General features: G+C 41.2%; 1 protein-coding gene across 1 annotated transcript in view; it reads right to left on the bottom strand.

Annotated features, from left to right (window-relative positions):
- The window catches only part of me1 (malic enzyme 1, NADP(+)-dependent, cytosolic), an 88212-nt gene extending 66676 nt beyond the window's left edge, over window positions 1-21536 (bottom strand). Inside the window, exon 1 of the mRNA XM_017413093.3 lies at window positions 21196-21536. Coding sequence (XP_017268582.1) covers window positions 21196-21324 — 129 coding nt within the window. The 5' untranslated portion in view covers window positions 21325-21536. The remainder of the gene's footprint in view (window positions 1-21195) is intronic.
- Window positions 21537-21745: the final 209 nt, after the last annotated feature.

Raw genomic sequence — 21745 nt, 5'->3', positions numbered from 1 at the left:
TATTATGGCCTGTTGGTAGACTGTGATCTGCTATGATGTTTTCGACTTTTAACCTTTATTTAGAAGAAGCATTTTTACTTCATTTTTTACAAATGTCAGGCATATCGGAAAAAAAAGTATTACTAATCAATTCCAACAGATTTGAAAATGGGTTGAAGTGGTTTTTAAGAAGCATTTGCAGACATCTGTTTACAACTATCTCATATCATATCTTAAACCAAACGTTTTAAACCATCTACAGCCTAACACCTCAGAGACAAAGGAGCTGGTTATTGACTTTGGGAAGCCCAGACCAAGGCCAAAACCAGTTCTGATCAATGGTGCTGAGGTGGAGGCTGTAGACTTCTTTAAGTACATTGGACTGTGGCTAGACAGCAAATTGGACTGGACAACCCACACTGACCACCTATGTGCTGGGGAGGCAGCACATCCAGGTTGGACAGACTGATCAGGCGGGCCGGCTCTGTGGTGACGGTGGCAGAGAAGAGAACTCTGGACAAACTGTTGGATGTTATGGTTGGTGCCAGTCACCCTCTGCACACCGTCATCAGAGGCGGTTGCCAGGAGAAGAGTCCTTGTCTGACTACACTGTGCCAAGTGTAAAGTTCGGTAGAGGGGGGATTATGGTGTGTTTTTTTTTTCTTCTCAGGAGTTGGGCTCGACTGCTCCTACCTTTGTAGGAACAGTTTGCGGATGACCCCTTCCTGTTCCAACATGACTGAGCACCAGCACACAAAGCAAGGTCCATAAAGACATGGATGAGTCAGTTTAGTGTGGAAGAACCTGTCTGACCTGCACAGAGTCCTGACCTCAACACCTTTGGGATGAATTAGAGCAGAGACTGTGAGCCAGGCCTTTTGTCCAACATCAGTGTCTGACCTCACAGATGAGCTTCTGGAAGAATGGTCAAAGATTCCCATAAACACTCCTAAACCTGTGGAAAGCTTTTACAGAAGAGTTGAAGCTGTTATAGCTGCAAAGGCTGGGCCAACATCCTATTACACTTTATGGATTAGGAATTTGATGTTACCCAAGTTCAAATACGTGTGAAGGGAGACGAGCAAATACTTTTAGCAATATGGTGTATCACACAATCTATTAGTACTAGGAGTATGTGTTGTGGATGACTCTCAACTACTACCACACCAAATTCTAGCTCAATATCTGCAAAACTGACTTGAGTCACCTCATAGCTATTGTTCTGGTCGACTCCAAAAGTTAATCAGGTGTAAATGTACATCTAACAATTTATTTCTTAAAATTTTTTTAAAGATCCATCCAGTTGTTCATGAGGTACAGTATTTTCTAACAGACAGACAAACAAAGTGCACACACACACAAAAGGGCACTTGCACAATCACCCACCTTTCATGGCGGGGAGCATTAATTAGTTGTAGAGGGGTCAGATTACCATTTTTTAGACATCAACTGAAAGAGATCTTGAAGAAACGATGATCTCAGTGAGGACTGATTGGATCAGCTATCACAAAACACCCCTGGAGGGACAGGTCAGTGTGTGCTCAATGTCAGGTTGAAGTGAAACAAAGCGATACTTTTATAAGAATCTGCAGAAAGGTGAACCGTGCTTGTGTAGCAAAAAAGGTTCTCAGGCAAGAAAAAGGGACACTTTTACAGCTGTCCTAGAAGTGATTTACAGCCCGGAGATTAAATCAACTCAGCTTTCCTTAAGTACAGCTTTTTAAGTGCTACATGCTGTAAATAAAACTGAAATACTTCTTAAAGTAAAAATACATTTTGCTTTTAATTTAGAACAAAAAGAAAGTTTGATTCATTGTAGAAAGTAGAGATTGACCTTTTACTGAAACAGCTGAATGGTTTCAGAGTTTCTGTTTTTTGTCCTAATAAAAGTTAAAAAGGAGGGATAAAAATGAAAGACTACTGAAAATATACAGAAATTTAACTCTGGAACAGCACTGGGTGTGAACAGAAATGGCCCAAACAGAGTTTTACTGGAGACCTGACATGTACCAGAACTGCTCCACAGTTTTGTTTTTTTTTTTCTGGCAGCGGGAGGAATGCTTCATCTTCCAAAAACTCCCAGCAGCTCCTCAGAGGTGTTTCTTCTACAGGAGCGAGCTCAGGGCCGCTCTATCACTTATTATACTTGGCCACAGCAGGATGTTATGGGATAGTTTTCTCACGGATTATTGCAAAACATGGCATCTCTAACATGTCATCTCACAGTACGAGGAGGAATGGGTGTGATTAAATGAGCGTGATGAATAGGAGAGTGTGGGAGTGAGATGAAAAAAAACAATGAAAAAAGTAAGGACAATTTTTTTAGAGAGTTGAAAAGAAAAGGGAAGGTTTTGGTAAATTAAACCATGCAGAAAACTTTTACATTAATATCCACCTATTTATACATGGAAACCTCATAGAAGGAACTTATCCTTATTTAGAAGTAATTCTCTTTTCATTTTTAAGTATTTGAAACATCCTGTGATGTTGGCCTCGAGATATTTCTGTTATAATCAAAAAAAATAATTTGTCTCATTTCCCTTTATAATCTATGAACTATCCATCCCCAGGCTTAGCTGGTGTTCATTTCATGGAACTATGAACCGGGATGAGCTGCTGTTTCAGTCTGAAGAGGGTGAGGCAGACGCAGAGCCACTACACAAACATCTAAGAGAACAAAAAGAATAAAAACCCTCAGATGTGGAGGAAATGGAGAACATTGTAGTGTTTTTCAGCGCTGTCAGTTGTAGGATTTCCATTACTCAACTGCTTTTATGGCAACAAAGTTCGCCACAGAGCTCAGTGTTTCTGCTGCAAACACAGAGCCCCAGCTGGTGGCTCCATGCTTTGCGGCAGGTTAAAGTTCTGTGATTTGCGACCAGGGATCTAACCACCATCTGAAGCCTCTGCTGGTGGTTAGAGCCAAAGATTTGGGCAACAGCTGGAAGGTGCGTCAGCTGACTGATGCTTTTGGACTGACTTAGGCTTCAGGCTCCTGGGCCAGAGCGGTCAGTCGCAACAAAGCAATGGTAAGACCACCTCCGGAGAGGGCAGACAGTCTAAGAGGTTATGGTTGCCATCCCAGTCAAGTTCTAAACATAATACAAGAAAGTGTACCAGCTACAGAATGAGAGTTTAGGGTGTGCAGGGTGGGAAAGAGGAGGTAAAAGATGTTCTGGCATCAGCCTGGAGACAGACTTTGACACATTGTGAGGTTTCTTCATTTTTTTTACCTTCACATTTAGGAATGACCAAAATAACAGCACTGACAGGTTTTTAATATGTGTGACTAAAGATTTCACCGGAAGATTTTACTGAAATCAAACAACAATGTTGTTGTGCCTTGAAAGCAACTGTGATCATTGGCCAGAATGGAGAAGGTGGAGCAACAGCTTCCCAATTTTCTAAACTGGGGATATTTTGACCTAAGAAAATGTTATTTCTCCTAGCAATGAGTCAAAAAGCATGCAGGGCTTATTGATTCTAATTTAATTTTCTTAGTTGCAAGTTTAAATATTAATACTCAAAAGAACTGCTACGTTGAACACCCCACTCTCTCATCTTTGAGTTGGTTCAGTCCAACTCTTTTTGTTCTCATCTCTCTGTGGAGAGCTTTAAAATTGTGCTGCATTTTTTTCTGACTATGCATCACAGTAGAGGAAGAACACTGAGTGACATGCTATTTAGGAGCAGAATATGTCCACAAGTTAATATAGGAAGCGGTAATATAAATCCCTACATGCTGATCTTATTTAACATCAACCCAGAGCTCACTGTAGAACATTAATTTTGTGTTGAAATAAATATGACCTAAAAGTAAAAGTTTTGTAAATTTGTACATCTGGTTTTGTATTTAAACAAGTCCATAAATATCATTTCTACCACTACTTTTTTGTGATCATTGTGTTCTGAGTTTTGGCTGCCATGCTCTCAGTTATTTTCAGCTTTTCTGTATATTTCTTATCAGATTTGACTGGGCTTTCTACAAACAACTCACAGATATTTAATTTCATCCTCCAAACCTGTACTTTGCTATTATTCCTGTTAATATCATTCCTAATTAGATTACAACCTGAACAAGTGACCACCCGAGAAGCTTTTGCTTTCTCGTTGTAGCCTCCTCCTGATTTGTGCACATCAGGTGTGAATAATATCTGTCCTAAAGATGATTTGACTGAGCTACAGCTGTGACATGTTTTAGTCTAAGGTATAAGACTGTCCTCCACACACTAGTTCTGGTTACACACTTGAAGATTTTGAAAGTAACAGAATGGAAACAGGTGTTCAAAGCCTGGTTTATTGTGCAGAGCGGCAGCAACTGAACACCGTTCAGTGACATATGTTCTCATGTACTCTCCTACATTTAACATTAGACTAAAGGCTGACTGTGTGTTAGATGAGCATTAAGAGAAGAAGAAAAAAAAGAGGGATTCAAGAGTAAAATGAATGCATTCTTTCATGCCACTGTGTGTAAGTGAGCGTTAATACTCCACCCTCTATTTGAACTGTTGCACATGAATTCAAATGGTGGTGAGAGCCAGGCTGGTTCTGTTCCAACACAAATAATGACCCTCATACTGAAGCTAATGACCCATCCCCTTAAACTCTCTTTGAGCACCTCAGAAATATAAGTCCTCTTCATCCAAAGCCCCTCCATCTTCATTTCTAAAACAAGTACAGGAAAGAGTGCTTCAAAGTGTAGATGTTGCACTGAATGATGGGATATATCTCAGTCTATGGGTGGTCTAGGGACCAGAGTCAATGTCTATCATTTAAACTGCACTATTACAAGAAATCTGCTTGCAAATGTTCTTGAGTTTCATAAAGACTGATTCTGCAGGTTTCACACAGGAACTTATGTTAGAGCCACACTTTTTGAGGAAGCACATCTATGGGGATCACTGAACTCATTGTCTCAAATGGCCATAGCAGACGTCCTACACTATAGAAATTCCTTAGGCATCATCAGCCAAGTGGAAACAGCAGCGATACTAAAGAGCTGTTTGTCCTGAAACACAGCCATCCTGCAGCGTCTGCACAGCAGCTCCCGCTCAGCCTCACAGAAGTACGGCCTATAAAGTGGGTCTAATACAGACTCTAGCCAGGATTTACTGTATGTATGGGTCATTAAAAGGCCTTTTCTATCATTACTTCCAGGAGACAATGAAAATTCCTAGACATGACTGTTCAGAATATCTTTTTTTAAAAAAGGTATTTTGATATTAGTTCTTTATTATAAGAGACTTGGCTTGGATTTCTAACACCAATTTTTTCTTTGTTCTTTTACTTGAATTGGTGGCTTGCAAGATCATTTCTAACATCCTGAATAAAACGTGCTGGGTTCAAATGCAGTGCAAACATGTATTATACAATATATAAGAGTACAGCTGTCATATTATAAAGGTTTTTAGTCCTGTTCAAATTGTGTATGTTTTTACCCAGACGTGTTTTCCATTCTGGGTAACATTACTTAGTTTTATTTTGGGAAAATCTAAGTCCGTTGTCTGCTCCTTCCCCCCAATCACCTGTAATTCACACACCTGTTGTTTATGTTTCAATACCCCTCTATGCATATTTATAGTCCCAGTTTCCATTGTCCAGTTTTCAGCCTCATTCCTCTTGTATTTACCTTGTTGTTTCATCCTGCCTATGCAGTGCTTTTTGTTTTACTTAGAATTACAGCTTCTTGTTTTTTTACCCATGCCTGTCAGCCTCTGGATTCTGTTCATATTTTGGTTCCTCTCCCACTGTGGTTTTCATGACTATAATACCTCAACTGTTCACAACCTTTCCACAGACCCTCTGATCTTACTTTGGAAGAGGAACAGCGTGGACTGTTGAACTGAGACCTCAGACAACCAAACAATTCTCTTGCTAATATACCATGAGTCTATGCTGATTTCTCCACTCAGCTGTGCCGCCCTTTCTGACCCAGTCGCCACAGATAAACATCTTCCCCTTTACACTCCTGGCTTGTCTTAAAAATGCAAAAATCAAACCTGGAACCTGTGCCTTTCAGTAATAATAATAATCAAAACCATCAGTCATGGATTCCACTAAAAGCGATGCCAAAAAAACCTCTCATATTATTCAGCAGACAAGGCAGAACAATCAAACTGACACAAGGTTGACATGTTCACTGGAAGGCAGGCAGAGAAACAAATGGTTAAAGAAACAGCTGTAAATTTTGGAGAACATGCACAGTATGTCAGACCATGTTGATTCATACATTTGTTTTTGTTTTGGGGTTCCACATCTTTGACCCTTTCAGCTGTAAAAACAGTAAGGATACCATTTATAAGCAGTTTCTAATCTTTACATTTGCTGTTTGTTTAGTTTCTATGAAAATACACAGGAAAGGCTGCAGGAATGTTTAGGGCATGGAGGTCAAATGAAACACAAAGATCATTTGTACACCTGGAAAAAGAAATTTGTCAATGTTAGGCCCAAACAATATGTTGTGCCTGAGCTCGTATGCTCCACAAATATTTGCGGCTCTTTACAGTAGATTCCTTACAATGATGAGCTTAAGTCTACTTCCTTTTAAATAAGTCATGTTCAATATAAAGTTGAATGGTACTAAAAGTTTTTAATTAATTGGTGAAAGGCAAAATAACTTTCAGGTGCATTTTGATCCTCTGAAAGCTCTCAGTTTGGAATATATCTGTTGTCAGTGTAAGGCCACAGTGCAACAGTTTCCTCTATTGTGTCCAAAGCCTTTTGGTTTTCTCAGCAAAGGCCAGATACCCCCCACCCCCATCTGTTTCCTGCTTAAATGGCAGCCATAACAGGGTTCAAGAGAACTGCCCTCATAATAAATACCTTTAAATCCATCCCTTCCTCTCAGGAAGAGGAGAAAGTGCACACATCAGCTCTCATCCTCCTTTTCTGGGGATCTTACAGGCTGACTCTGCTTTCCCAATGAATACTTTCCAACAAATGTGCCGTATAAGGCCTGCATGAGCGCTCTCAATCCTAAACAAACGTGGGCATTAGCAGCAAAACTCAAAGGGCCAAACAGAGTGGATTTAAAAAGTATTCAAGACCCTCTTCACTTTTCACAACTTATGTTGCAGCCTGTTGTTAAAATCTCTTTTCCCTTTTATTCTATACGCAGCAACTCAAGTGACAATGTGAAAACAAAATGTGTACAGTTTTAATAACTTAAAATAAATAAATAAATAAAATTCTATATTTACATACAGTAAGTATTCAGACCTTTGCAACAACACTTAAAATGTATCTTTCATTTCTTTAGGTCACTGCTGAGATGTTTCTACACTTTGACTGAACTTGACCTTTGATAAATTAAATTGGCTGGATATGATTTAGAAAGACACAGACGCCTCTCTAAAAAAGGCCTACCAGCTGGCAATGGATGTCAGAGAAGAACCAACTCATGAGATCAAAGCAAATGACTGCAGAGCTCAGAGACAGGATCTGAGGAGACCTACAATAATATTTCTGCTTCTCTGAAGGTTCCCAGGAGCTCGGTGGCCTCCATTATTCTTAAAAGGAAGAAGTTTGGTACAAACAGAACACTTCCAAGAGCTGGTTGCTCGGTCACACTGAGCAACTCAGGGAGAAGAGCTTGAGTGAGAGAGGTGACCAAGACATGATGGTCACTCTGATTGAGTTTCAGAGATCCTTGTGTGGAGATGCGACTAAGTACAAGAATGACAACCAGAACTTTTTTGGCTTTCATTAATCTGGGTTTTATGGCAGAGTAGCTCGATGGAAGCCTTCTCTCAGTGCAAAACACTTGAAAACTGCTTGAAGAATTCATGGGAACCAAGATTCTTTGGTCTGATGAAACCAAGCTTTCACTGTCTGGCTTTAATTCTAAACATTATATTTGGAAGCAACTAGACAGCACCCAACACCATCTCCACAGTAAGGTATGGTGGTGGCAGCTTCATGCTATGGGGTGATTTTTATCGGCAGGGATTGGGAGACTGGTCAGAGTTGAGGGACTGTATTTTGAATAGAGAAATATACAGAGACATCCTCAAAACCTGATCTGCAGAGCTCAGGATCTCAGACTGAGTTGTATGTTCACCTACTAACATGACAATGACCTAAAAGTAAACGGGTCTGTCTATGAATTAGTTTGAGAAATAATGTATTTTGTTCTGTAATAATGCTGTCAGACTGAGGTGATAAAATAGCCCTAGCCTGTTTATTATAGTTAAAGAAAAAATCTCTTCACTACATCTATGTGCTCTGACTAAAAGTCTAACAAATGTCTCATTCAATCTCCGGATAAATAAAATAATAACCCTTGTTTTAATTTACCCCTTAGATTACAAATAGCTGCAAAAAATAGCAAAAATCCAGGTCTTTCATTTTACATTTCTTTACACTGAGACACTTTACACACTGATAAGTTGTAACAGTGGTGTTGTTTTTGTTGTGCTGTTAAAAATCAGTTGCCACGCAGGCCTTTTAGCAGATGATGATAAGACTGATGAAAGATATTCAAGTAAGATTTCTTAATTCTTGAGCATTTATGTAATCAGTGAAATGGCCACATTTTTTGGTCTTTCCTAATTGTAAAACTTCACAGTTAAGACCAAAAATTTGCGCTTACAAAGGAGCTTGTTTTGGTGCCTTTTTCACACAATATTCAAATATAGAGATAATTTCTCACCTTGAAAAAACAAGGCAGAAACGACTATTGATTTGTGTTGAAGTTCTTTTGCATCAGGGCCTTTAGGCTTCACTGGTATCTTTTACAAAGCTTTCAAAGATGACTTTAGATCTCCTCTCTTATTTAAAAGTACCCTGGGTGACCAGGCAAACCCTGCCTCCATTCATGTCTCACTCCACGAGTCATGACCTCCACCTAGCAACGCTGACTTCTAAGGCGAGCCAATGGATCTTCTGAAATACCTCGTCTCAGGCAAATATGCCCGCGCAGGGCTCCTTAAATCAAGAGGTGTCAAGTTGTGAATGCACAGTCGCGCTTGTTGGTCAAACAGCTTTGAAAATGGAGCTGCTGTTGACTCAGGGAGGGCAGCGCTGAGGTGGGTGGAGGCAGGAGAGCCTTCCCTTGAGGCAGGCCTTTTCATGCTGCACAGTTCGGGTCCCTTAGGAGCCTGAGTGTTTCTGGGAAAATATCCAAGGTAATCAGCAACATTCGAAGCCCCGGGTCCAAATATGCGCTTTTGGTTTAGTGCTGCTTCAGTATTAACGTGCCGTGTCAGTGTGACAGTGTAGGGTCAGGGCCACAATCTCTGACCCTATAAATGTCTGTGACTCATCTGTAGACCACTTCAAAGTAATCAATGTCATTCAAAAAAACAACAAATATAAGATTGATGTCTTATCCAGTGGCACTGAGAAAAATCTAACTGAAGGAAAATCTAAAATAATCAATAAGAATAACTAATTTTATAGCTTTTGGACTGACCCTCTTTGAGCAATCCACTGTAGGGTTTAAAAAATAATTTAACCAGCTTTTATCACCTTAGTGACATTTTTACAACACCAATATTACTAAAATTTGAAAGTTTTGAGATAATCCCACAGATGTGTTTTTCTCTTGTTGCTGCTAGTCTCTGGTAGAAACTAATACTGTCCAAATAAACACCAACATGGCAGCTGGCCATGTTAATGTGCTTTGCCACTGAAAAAGGTACAAGAAAGAAATTTGTCTCTTCACCTTTTTTTAGCTGCTTCCCTTCAGCAGGGGTCACCACAGGGAGCAAACTCGCACAGATGATTTGGCCTTTGTTTTAAGCCCAATGCCCTTCCTGAAGCAACCTGGGCTCGAATCTGTAGCCTCAAGATTACAGAACCGCAGCACTGACCACTTCAAAACTTGCCTCTTCACTGAAAAAATGTAAAAATCATCATCATAAAAAGCAGAAGACGTTTACTTCTAGTTCAAAAAGGGTGAGATTTCTGCCTCATTAAAACAACTCAAAATTAAAGAAAATCTATAGCAGGTCATGTGAATTCTATTTAATAAACTTTTCAACCACCATCAATTTTGCTTTAGACCAGTGATGCTCATTCCTGGACCTGAAGGGCTGGAATGAGCTGCGAGTTTTAATTGTTTCCATGCTCAAACACACCTGGTTCAAAACTAATGCAGGTATTTACAGCTGTTCAAGTGAATATTGTTTTATTTAACACTCCACTGCTCTCCTTGCCATTGGATAATGATGCCCGGTTAACATGTTTTGTTTTGCTTCACGTGGACAATTATTGCAGACGACTTGGTGTTGAGTGTAAATAATAATAATAATGAACAAAAAAACTAAGGATTCAAATGTGACTGAAGTGTAAAGGCTTAGTGAACAGCTATGATGTATTTTAGTCTTGGACTTGGCTGAACATTGCAGACATCTGCTTTGGTCTTGGCTATGCTCTGATTAGCTATTAGCCCGTCTCACACAAGGGGAGTTCTGATATTCCAAACCGGTAATGATCTGGGGGATTTAAACTGCAAGTAAGATACTGACACTAATAACTTCCTAGAACATCACTTAAAAAAAACTCTAAATTATCCCTTCAAACAGTCCCAACATCTGTCCAATCTTTTTAGGTTCCTTGCTCTCATTCATCCAGTTTTTTATCTCATAAATGGATTATTCCTTATACATTATAAAAAAGCCCAACTTGGAAATTTCACCTCTTGACAGCATCTGAACACATGAAATTCATGAATAATCTTTATTTGGCAAATGCTGAAACTTTGCCAAAACTTTACTGAAACTTTTCATTGCAGTTCTTATCATTACTGTGCATAGGCAAGAGTGCAAAAGTGTGTGAGTGTTTAAGTGCAAAAGATTCTTTTGAGTAAGAAGCCATTGGGTCATAAAGACCTCTCTGGTGAATTTTATTCCACCCCATGGGATTCAACCTTTATCTTACAAACTTAAATATGTGAACTAACTATCATTAACTATCATTATTGTACGCACTGTTAGTATTTTTACTCAACCACAGGTTGTCTTTCCCTTGTTGTACTGAAAAACATGTCCTTATGTCTTATTAATTAATTATTGTACCATCTAGTATCATATAAAAGAAAAAATAGTAACCACTGCACTCTCATTATAAGAAATGTGTCCAATGTCTTTGATAAAATCGTGTGACAGCAGCTGAATAAATGAAGCAATGTTACACGTTGGACATGATAGTGAAGAATGGTCGATCTGAAGGTCTTGTTTTCATGGGGAACTTTTCACTGACAGAATTATCTCAATAGCCTCCATTCCACCCCAGGTCAATATGCATTTTACTTATACAAGGTTCCAGTCAGCTCCTCAGTCCATGAAAACCAAACTCTGTTTATAATGTTGTACCATAGTAAGCAACTCAACTAATGAGTGGCTGTTTTGCAGTTTCACTCAGCTGAATACAGGTAGAGTAGCTTTAACTACCCGTTTTTCTTAATAAACCAACAAGAGTACAGCCTTTTCATGGTAAAATCAAAGATAAGATTGGATCACAGATTAAGCCAGCTGTGCTCACTGAGCCAGTTTACTGTTTAAAAGCTCTAAATAAGTCCAGTGGCTAAGCCTGATTGGCATTCATACACACACTGCTTCTGCTTTATTCAGAGTTGTCTGATGGAGAGGTCCTAATGGGTCTGCATCCTGCTTTGCCAGTCAAGGGGTCACTGTGAGCATAGGACATGATGTAGCTGGGGGAAAAGTCTGGCCTGATCAACCAGAATGTCCAGCAGTGACCTTGATGAAAAGGAAAAGTGTACATGTAGGTGCTCAGGCCACGTCCCGGAGTGGTGGGCTCTCGCTGGGTAGTCTATGGCTTCCAGGGATGTTGGCTTGGCTGGGTGGCTGGGGTCCCGGGGGCTGTGCTGGGCTCTGGTGGGCGTCCCCTCCCACTAGCCCTCTCAGAAGGTTGGCTCAACAGGGAAGATGGGTATATGCCCTTTCATCTTGGTCCTTCTGGGTTTCGTCTGTTGCGGTGGACTGGTGCCTGCCCGGTGTGTTGGGGGCTCTTGGGAGGCTTCTCCTTCTTGGTGCTAGGGGGTTTTTCTGCCGGGGGCTAGTGAGGGCGCCGGTCCATTGGTGGGGGTTGGGCTTGGCCTGCACGGTGGAAGGTGGTGCCATGACTGGGTTGGGGAGGCTGGTGCCTTGAGTCGTGCCTCATACCTATTTATCCTGGGGCTGCTGACCCTGTGCTCTGCTGGCGACCTACCTCTATGTGGACGCACAGCTGCCCTGGGGTGGTGCCCAGTGTCTGTTTGCCTGGGACTGCTGCTGCCTTCTGGGGCTGGATCCACCTGTCCTTTCTGCTCTTGGGTGCTGTAGATGGAGGGCTTTCTACTGTTCACTGCACTTTTTTAACTGTGGATGTCCAGGTGAAATACTAGCACATATACACCCACAAAACATGAACACACTATTTTAAATACAGTCAGTCTTTCTGTTACGTATACACTTCCCTGTCACCCCACCTTCCCCTACAAACAGGTTACTATTACAACAATGTGGTCTGCCTACTCTGATGTTACATTAAGTCTTGATTCAATAAAGTAAATCATGCAATTAGAATTTCATCTTGAGATATCCTTTTTGTAAAGCAAATCTGTTTCGGCACACATAGGCAGCCATCTTCTCTATATGGTATGCCTGAAATGCCATGACAGGTCAAAAAAAAAAAATCTTACCCTGAGGTTTTGTTTTTGAGTGACGCATGCCATGAACACAGCCAGCAGTTCAGACTTGGGTTGTGTAAATTAAGGAAATGACGATAATAAGTCCTGTGTCTTGTAGAGTGACTCTGTGAGTTATCAGAAAACCTAATGTCGCAATAGTTTTTCTTATCTGCTCTACCTGGGGATGAGAAGATGACTCCACCACATGGATACTTGGTTCAGATAGTGGCCTGCTGCTGAGAAAATGGCAAAAAGTTTATTGGGGATCAAACATGGACTCCAGCAGGTAGCGATGATTTACCCAAGTCATTACTTAAGGCTACAAGTGTCACTTTCCTCAACTGAACTACCATTCAAAACGACCACCAACATGCAGTCAAACAACAAAAATCCTCTTTAAAAGTCATTCTGAGAAAGGCTCAAGTGGCCAAAATGTTGACCAAATAAAGATCTTTGTTCACATGCCATGAAATGTGCTACACCTTTTTTATTCTTACTCCCAGTGACCAGCAAATCAGAAAACCACTGGTTTGTCGTCATTTTGATCACAAACAGTCTTCATATTGTAATCTTATCTCATGTCTATGAAACTACATTTGTACAGTAAACCAGTTCCCCACGGGGGAGAAAGCAGAAACACAGCAGTTCCTTTAAGTTCTGTCTGACGTTATTACATGGCAAGAGCTCCACTACTGTACCGGACAAAAGCAGCATTGAGTTGAGGTGAGGGCGGGGAGCACGATGACAAGCTGAAAGAGGTGAGATGCTTCAGATGAGCTCCATGGGCAGGTGATGAGGCCCAGACAGTTTTCTTCTTTCTGCCTGGGACAAGCTAATGGTTTCTCCCTTGTATTCACATGAATGAAGGCCAATTTCATAAGAAAAAAGAGAAGAAAAAAAAAAACTCCACAAAAGTGGTCTGAAGTAGCAGGTCTTTTTGCTGCTGAATAAACACAGCATCAGATGTGGGTGTGATTGCAGACATTTGAACTAAAAGGCTGATCAAATTACACTCCGTTTATTTGAGCCACCCCTGAAGAAAACACTGTTAAAAGCACATACAGGACTGCAGCTTAACAAAATATGTGAGGGTGTGTATGTGTGTGTGTGTGTGTGTGTGTGTCTGTGTGTGTGTGTGTGTACAGCTCGGCTTAGCAGGTTGCTCACTGGGGGGGAACAAGCGCATTCTCTATCTGTCTGGTCGATCCACTCCAGTCTATCAGAGGAATGTCTGAATGTGTGCGGTCGACCTGAAACACCTGGCCAAACTCTGATACACATACATCACAATGACACACACGTGCATGAAGGTCCACCTAGCGAGGGCGTCTGATCAGTGCACATGTTCTCCACGAGGCCTGAACAGAGGCGGGCCTGTCCTGTTTTCGGCACTCAGCTGAACTAAGGCTTGTAATCTGACTGCCAACCTGACTGGAGTCAATATCACAGAACACCTCTCACCAACCTTTCATCTATGTGCTACACACACACAAGCTTGTATGTCTATCTCTAACAGGGAACTTTGCTGATTTCCATTTATTTCTGTAGCCTTAACTTAAACCTAACCATTACCAGTACATGCCTAACCCTGACCTACACTCAGTTCACACCTTAGACCTAACCCTAACCTGTCCTGACACGGTAGGTGATTATATTAAACAAAAGAGTCCTAAAAAGGTGAAATAAAAAAGAGCCAATTACACACACCACACTGGAGTTTCTGCATGTTATCCATTCAGCTCCACAAATACTTCTCACAGTCTTGTAAAGTTCATTTAATCACACATAAAAAACTGCTATAAAAAATGTAAGAGGCAATAAAGTTTATTTAAATGTATATTAAATATATATTTTTAAACAAATAAAAAATATAATTTATTTATTTAAAGGTGCTGTTTAAAGGTTTAAAATATATTTCCTGTCCTCTAACAAGTAAAGTTTTGAAGAAAAAAAATGTCTCTTTCCCAGTTTTTTCACTGAGCTGTCCTTTCTGTAATTTAAACTTGACCCAGGACCGGTTTGTCTTATTTTAGTGTAACATTTGTTCCTATTAAATGTAAAAACAGGATTCAAATATTCACACTAAGTATACTGTAACTGAGCAAATGGATGATATTAAGATTTTTCACCAACAGTCTTCTTTTGAGTTTGTTAATCTAAGCTTTTTTTATACACCGTATTGCCAAAAGTATTCACTTGTCTCTCTTCACACATTTGAACTTGAGTGACATCCCATTCCTAATCCATGGGTTTTAATAAGATGTTGGCCCACACTTTGCAGCTATAACAGCATCAGCTCTTCTATGAAGGCTTTCCACAGGTTTAGGAGTGTTTATGAGAATCTTTGACCATTCTTCCAGAAGCTCATGTGTGAGGTCAGACACTGATGTTGGACAGAAGCCCTGGCTCACAGCCTCCGCTCTTATTCGTCCCAAAGGTGTTCTGTCAAGCTGAGGTCAGGACTCTGTGCCTCAAGGTCAGTCAAGTTCTTCCGCACCAAACTGACTCATCTATGTCTGTATGGACCTTGCTTTGTGCGCTCGTGCTCAGTCATGTTGGAACCACCAAACTTTATACTTGGCACAATGCAGTCAGGCAAGTACTGTTCTCCTGGCAACCACCAAACCCAGACTCCTCTATCGGGTTGCCAGACAGAGAAGCGTGAATCATCCCTCCAAAGAACACATCTGTCCTCAAGTGGCAGCATGTTTTACACCACTGCATCCAAAGCTTTAAACTTGGTGATGGAAGGCTTGGATGTGGTTGGAATTGCCACAGGCTGCACCAGAAATGCTAAAGCTAGCTGCTTTTGCCGCTGCTACTTGTGCTTCCAAAGAAAAATCCCATTAAGTTCTATATAAAGAACAGTGTAATGCCAAAATAATGGTGTTATAATCATTATAAAGAAGTGTTCAAATGAACCGTGAAAAATTTTCAGTTTGGAGTTGTTTTAGGGCAACAACATTCAACTCTGGTTGTAGCTGTGTTCGGATTAGCCATTAGCTCATCAGTCTTGTCAAACGCAAACTCTATTTCTCCAAACTGAGGTCGTTCAAATGGCTATCTACAACAGGTAACATACTAACTGTTCATAACTTTTACACAGAACCCCACTTCAAAATACATTTTAAAAATCCTTTTAAAGTCACAGTGACTCATCCCAAAAGGCTCTTATTGCTGCAATGCTTTTTCCATGTGTCAGCTTTTAGAACTCATGACTGAGCAGAAAAGTAGGCTTAGTCATTATTTTAGTGCTGACAGATAAACAGAATCAAAGCTCCAGACAGGGTTAGCTATAATCAATGCAAGATTCCCAGAATTTATCAGTGACTGATAATAAGTTCTAAGAACTGTGATTCAGGTGAATGTGGCATTAAAGACCTCGACTGGCTGATTGCATTTTCCCCAAAAAAGTTCAGTTACTGTTGAACAATCATAGACAAAAATTGCATTACAATTAAGATCGTGAATTAACAACAGCAAATTGATATTTCTACATCAATATGAGAGGCGAACTTTATTTGATGCTGTTTATTTGTTGCTGAGTGTATCAGCCTAAGCTGAGGTATAATTCCAACCTTTTTTTCTTTCTTTCTTGGACCAAACTCATTTGAATGCTGTTGCCAAACCAAAATAAATCCAACATGAGAGTTAAATAACTTCCAGTTGTTGCGGAGGGTTATCAGGACCATCGCCATTTAGCATACCGGCACATCCCCAGTACCCAAATCAGATATGCTGAAGGTCAGCACTCGCTTCAAGCTAAAACTCTTTGAGTGTTTTTATCCTGCAGGGTTTTGTGTGGCGCTTGTGGTAACAAATGGAGGATCAAACAGAGGAGCAGTTCAGATGTGAACTCTCTGATTTATTCAGAATTCACAGACTCAAATGAGGCATGCCGTTAGTAATTTTTGCAAACTGTAATAAAAAATAAAGAGTAATTTAAAAGAATCAGTACAAGTTTTCATTGCATTTAGCACTGAAAGGATGAATCCTGTCCCTCGTCACGATCCTCTAGTGAAGATTTTCTGTGTTACGCAAACAGATAAAACATGCCCAGAGACAGTTGCTGTGAAACAGTAAAGTAACAACAAATCAAGGTGCTGCAGTTCCTGCTGCCTCAATCGTTACGACTGGCTGCACTTGTTACAGTCACCTTGTGCAGATCCAGATGAATGATGGTCTGTTTGGCTCCAACACACCAACACAGTTCACTGCCTGAGGTCAAACTGCATCCATGATTAGCCGTCAAGAAAATGTTGTTATTGTTGTTGTTTTTCAGGGCAGCGGCAGGCGGAACCGGCTGCAGAGAGCCGCACCGAGGGCCGAGATGCACACAGATGCCTCATTAAGGTGTGATCAAGCCGAGAGACAGAGGACTTCTGTGGAGCGGGGCCAGCGCTCCGTCACCACCACAGGGACCCCTTTCTACACTTCGTACCCCACTTCGCCTCTTTATTGCACGACAAGCGCACACTAAACACACCTATAATATCCGGTTGCACCTCAGGGGACAGAGGAGGAGGGCGTAAGGTGTCCAAACATCTGTGGCACTGGCATATGGGCACGTGCAGAGAGATTAGAGGGAAACCGAAGCCTGCCGATGTGAGGACAGGCTGCTTTCAGCGCTGCATCCCTCGGCATCAATTAGCAGGTTGTGCTGTGACTGGCCCCTGTTAGAGGTGAAGTGGACGGGCTAAGAGAGGTAAACACACCTTATCCCTAGGGCTCGCCGGAGTCAGGAGGAGGCCAACAGTGTGCCACTGGCTGAGCCACAATGACCTGCTTGTGCCGGGGTCCGAACATGCTTTAGCAGTCATTTCCTACCTTCTCCTCTAATTTCCTTGCCTGTGGTTCACATATGGCTCTGACAGTAGGGGCTTCACCTGGCTGCATAAGTAACCTTTTTTCCCGATGTGACTCTCACCTGTGTGTGTTTGAGGAAACCTGCGTTTGGGAACACTTCAGCCTGCTGATGAAAGTTCACTGGGTGCAACCAACAGCTAGAATTTGTGTCCTGGTATCTCCTCAAGCCACATAGACATTTATTTTGGTCACAGGACTTCTTTTTTTCCTTTCCTTTTTACCAAACAGAACAAATTGTGTAAAGCAGGAACAAGCCCAGCAGGCTTTGATTCTGTTTTCTAATTAAACTTTGTGTATTCACATCATCAGTCTCTTAAAACCACTTTTTTTCCCTCTCGAAACAATGTAACAACCCTAACCTCGAGCTCGTTTAAAACGACCAGCTTTAAAGTGAGATGAAAAGCCACCTTGTAAAAAGAAGAACAAAAGACTGTGGCTCTTGTAACATTCACTCTTCACACCACCCAAAAGAAAAAGGGGGAAAAAAGGAAAAGACGAAGGGAGAAAAAAAAGCGGCGTGTGTGAGAAAGTGTTTTAAAACTGAAACTCCAGCATTTTGTGATGCTCGTGTTTTGAAGAAATCAATGGCTGAGCTGCAGCTTATATTACATTTTGATTAAAACAGACAAAAATACAGAGCAACACCCAGACTCACTTAGACACAGCCGTCTGTGAAGAGTATAAAAAGTTATTTAAAGCAACTGAGCCATGTCTTACACTTGGACTGATGTCTTGATGCCAGGACATTTTCATTTTACCTCTTCATCTTTCAGCTGCTCCCTTTAGGGGTCACCACAGTGGATCATCTGCCTACATCTCACCATTTTTTTAGCATCCTCCTCTGTCACACCAAACCTCTGCAGATCCTCCTTCACTACATGCATGAACCTTCTCTGTTGTCTTCCTTCGTTCCTCCTCTCTGTCAGCTCCAAATTTAATATCCTTTGTCCAATATATGCACTGTCCCCCATCTGCAAACCATCACAACCTCTATAACTTTTTCTCCAAACTACTCAACCTGAGCTGTCCCTCTGATACACAAACCCTGTTCATTTTAGTCCTTCCCAATGAACATCTTAACATCTTCATCTTTGCCACCTCCAGCTCTACCTCTTGTCTTTTTATTTATCTCACTAATATCGCGTAAACACCATCCACACCTCTACACCCCTCACTGTTCCACCTGTCTGCATCTCATTCAGACATATGGATTCTGTCCTGCTTCTCCAGAGCATATCTCCACCTTTCCAGGGTCTCTCCCACCTGCTGCCTACAGATCCCATTGAAGTCTGCGGACATCATAGTTTATTTTGACTTCTGCCACAAAGTGCACTAAGTTGAAGGGGTCAAGAAGAAATATTTGTTGGTCATACATTTCTAGCTCTCATTGTATTAAGAAATCTATCCCATAACTAAACTTAATTCTTCTTGAAGCTCTGATAAACAACAACAGTTAACGTTAAACGTTACCAGGACTGATGTGAAGATTAGCACCTTTAAAGCCAAGCGTTCAGAACAACTCTAGTCCCAACCCTGGCCAAAAGTCCTTTGTTTGCAACCTACTGTCATTATTTTTTAGCAAAGATGCCACAGATAACAGTCAATTATGTTCAGAGAGAAAATATTTTTGAAAGTGAACATAAAAAATATATAATTGCAACAGTTTCCATTCCGTTCTAAAATAAACTGGATGCCAACAGAAACATATCACTGCTGGATAGATCAGGAGTTTCACAGTGACAGAAATCAACCGTGCTTTGAGAGCAAACTGAAACCAGAGGAGAAGGGAATTTACCAGCTAGCTGAGCATAAGAACAAGTTAAAAGAAAAAAAGGCACAGGTTGAAACTCAAGGAATTAAAAGAGGTAATTGGGGACACACTTTGGGGAATCATGTTATGTAATGCTCTCCTACACTGTGCTTATAGTTTGAAAGTTCAAAAAAAAATTTGTGTTAGCTTTGTGCAGGGTTGCTCTATGGGATGTAATGATCAGTAAAAATGTAAAAAAATAAATAAATAAACCTCAACCTGCCATCCTAAAGAGGATGTTGCTAGATTTAAACTGTAAGAAAAAATTAACTAGTGTCTGTACTACAGTCCAATTTGACAAACTTATAAACTGCAATGTAGAAACACAGAAATTCTCAGGGATTTGTTTTTAAAACCAAAAATGTCTAAAGTGGACTTAGGTTCGTTTTATTCACTCCTTAATTCAACCTTAGCACAACAAAACTGGCCAAATGAATCTCTGATGTTGCATTTGTGCACAGACAAACCGCTACTTCTCACACACAGAAAAACAAATGCACAGGGCATTTTTTTTCCTGAGCAGTCATTAATAAACAGGTCTGTGTGTGCAGCCACCGGCTCACCACACAGATTGTGACCTGTTTCACCTCCACTATCACACTTATCAGCTCCATGCCTGGCAGCTTGCACAAAAGCGGGAGACTGAGTGCAACCTTTATCAGCTGTGAACAGCTTTCATTGTGAAATGTACTCTGATCGTACCCTGGGTGTGTATTTTGGATATTATAACTGAGGATAGACTGTGAAGTGAACCAGAATATGTACAAAAAGGTCCCTAAAGCTGCTCTGTGTTTCGACTGAGAAACCAAGAAGAAAAGGAAACAACTCTGAGGGTAAAAAATAAACAGGGACAAGAGTTCAAACTGAGACTAGTAGCGTTTGTTTTTTTTTCAATTATAATAATAATAATAATTATTATTATTATTATTAAATGAGCAGCTGGAGTGCACTCAGTGTTTGCCAGCAGATTTGAGGCAGCTGTTTTGAGGGTCAGTCAGCACCATGGACAGAGAACCCGTGACCATGGCTTGACCCCTGGGGCCCCATCCCAACACTGAAACAACAGGAAATACTAGAAAGCTCCAAGGCAGGCGCACACATCATTGTTTTACACGCACAGCAAAACATCCACCACTGCAGCCGTAATGCAAATCCCAACTCTGACACATGCAAAGGGAACAGTGTCTCATGATTTGCAAGAAACTTCCTCAGCGTTGTTTTCTGAACGATGGTGCAACTTTTAACTGAGCCCTGTTCCTCCTTTCTTCCTCTTAAAGAAAATACAACTTCAGTCTGAAATTCTGTATATGTTTACGTGACGTGGTAAACCTATGACAGTGTGTTGAATCGTGTTGTAGTGTCACATTTATTTATATCATCACCACAGCACTGCTCTCTGCAGACCTGTGGGCTGTAAACAGAAGCACCCCTCTCTCTGTGAGGCCACTTTAAAGCTAAATATAACCACCTGAAGCTGATACCCAAACCTCCTGGCTAATCTTACTTTCACTTGTTGCTCCATGGGCTCAGCCAGAAAACAAGACAAGTCAAATATTGAAAAGATTTGTTGCTCTAGTGAAGCTAATGGGCAAAAACAACAACAAAAACAGTTAACATGTAGCGGTTCCTAGCTAGGTAGAAAATTGATGTTAGCTTTCTTGTCAGTTAAACAAAACGTCTTTAACTCGTCACTGTTGAGCCTCACCGCTCTCAGAAAGTCGACTCAACTTTGTGACCTAAATTATTACAAAATGCCGCCATGTTTCCTCAGTTATTTTTGATTTCTCAGAAATCGTTTGAGACCGTTTTGGTGCTGAAAGTAGCAGTGTGATTATGTCCCACGGCGCCTGAACGCACCTGTACCGTTTCTCACCAAAAAGTCACGCAAACGTCCACGTTCACCCACCTTGTTCAGGTGGGGGGTTCGGGTGACGTCGTAGCCCCTCTTCTTGGTGTAAACCGAAGTTGTACCTTTGTCCCCGGATCTGTGCATCTCCGCTTCCACCGACTCCCGCCTGACGAGCCCCTGAGCCATGTAGCTGTCGTTGTCTCTTTAAATAGAGCGACTCTGGTGAACTGCCGTGAACTCAACAAGTGGATGCGCAGGTCCAGGTCCAGAGTGCGGGTCCAGGTCCAGGTCCAGGTCCAGGTCCGGGTCCGGGTCCAGCAGCGCAGCCCTGCTCTTATCAGTGAAACTGATTCACTTGTCATTTACAGAAGGTCAGCAACATAAAGAGTGGCTGCTGCTGCTGTGACCCAACAGGAACTGGAGCACTATGCAAACCACAACACACTTATTAAACCCTTTAAACCTGAAAGGACTGAATTAATTAAGCTCCATGGGGGACCAGATCTGTAAAAGCTGCACAGCAGCAACAATCAAATGCAGCAAATTATGGAAATTATGACCAAAGGGCAATTACCTAAAGTCATATAGCAGTGAGGTACAAGCAATA

The sequence above is a fragment of the Kryptolebias marmoratus genome, linkage group LG16, assembly GCF_001649575.2.
Source record: "Kryptolebias marmoratus isolate JLee-2015 linkage group LG16, ASM164957v2, whole genome shotgun sequence".
Lineage (NCBI taxonomy): Eukaryota > Metazoa > Chordata > Actinopteri > Cyprinodontiformes > Rivulidae > Kryptolebias > Kryptolebias marmoratus.
Note: the sequence above shows the minus strand (reverse complement) of the source record. Positions and strands in the feature narration are given on the sequence as shown.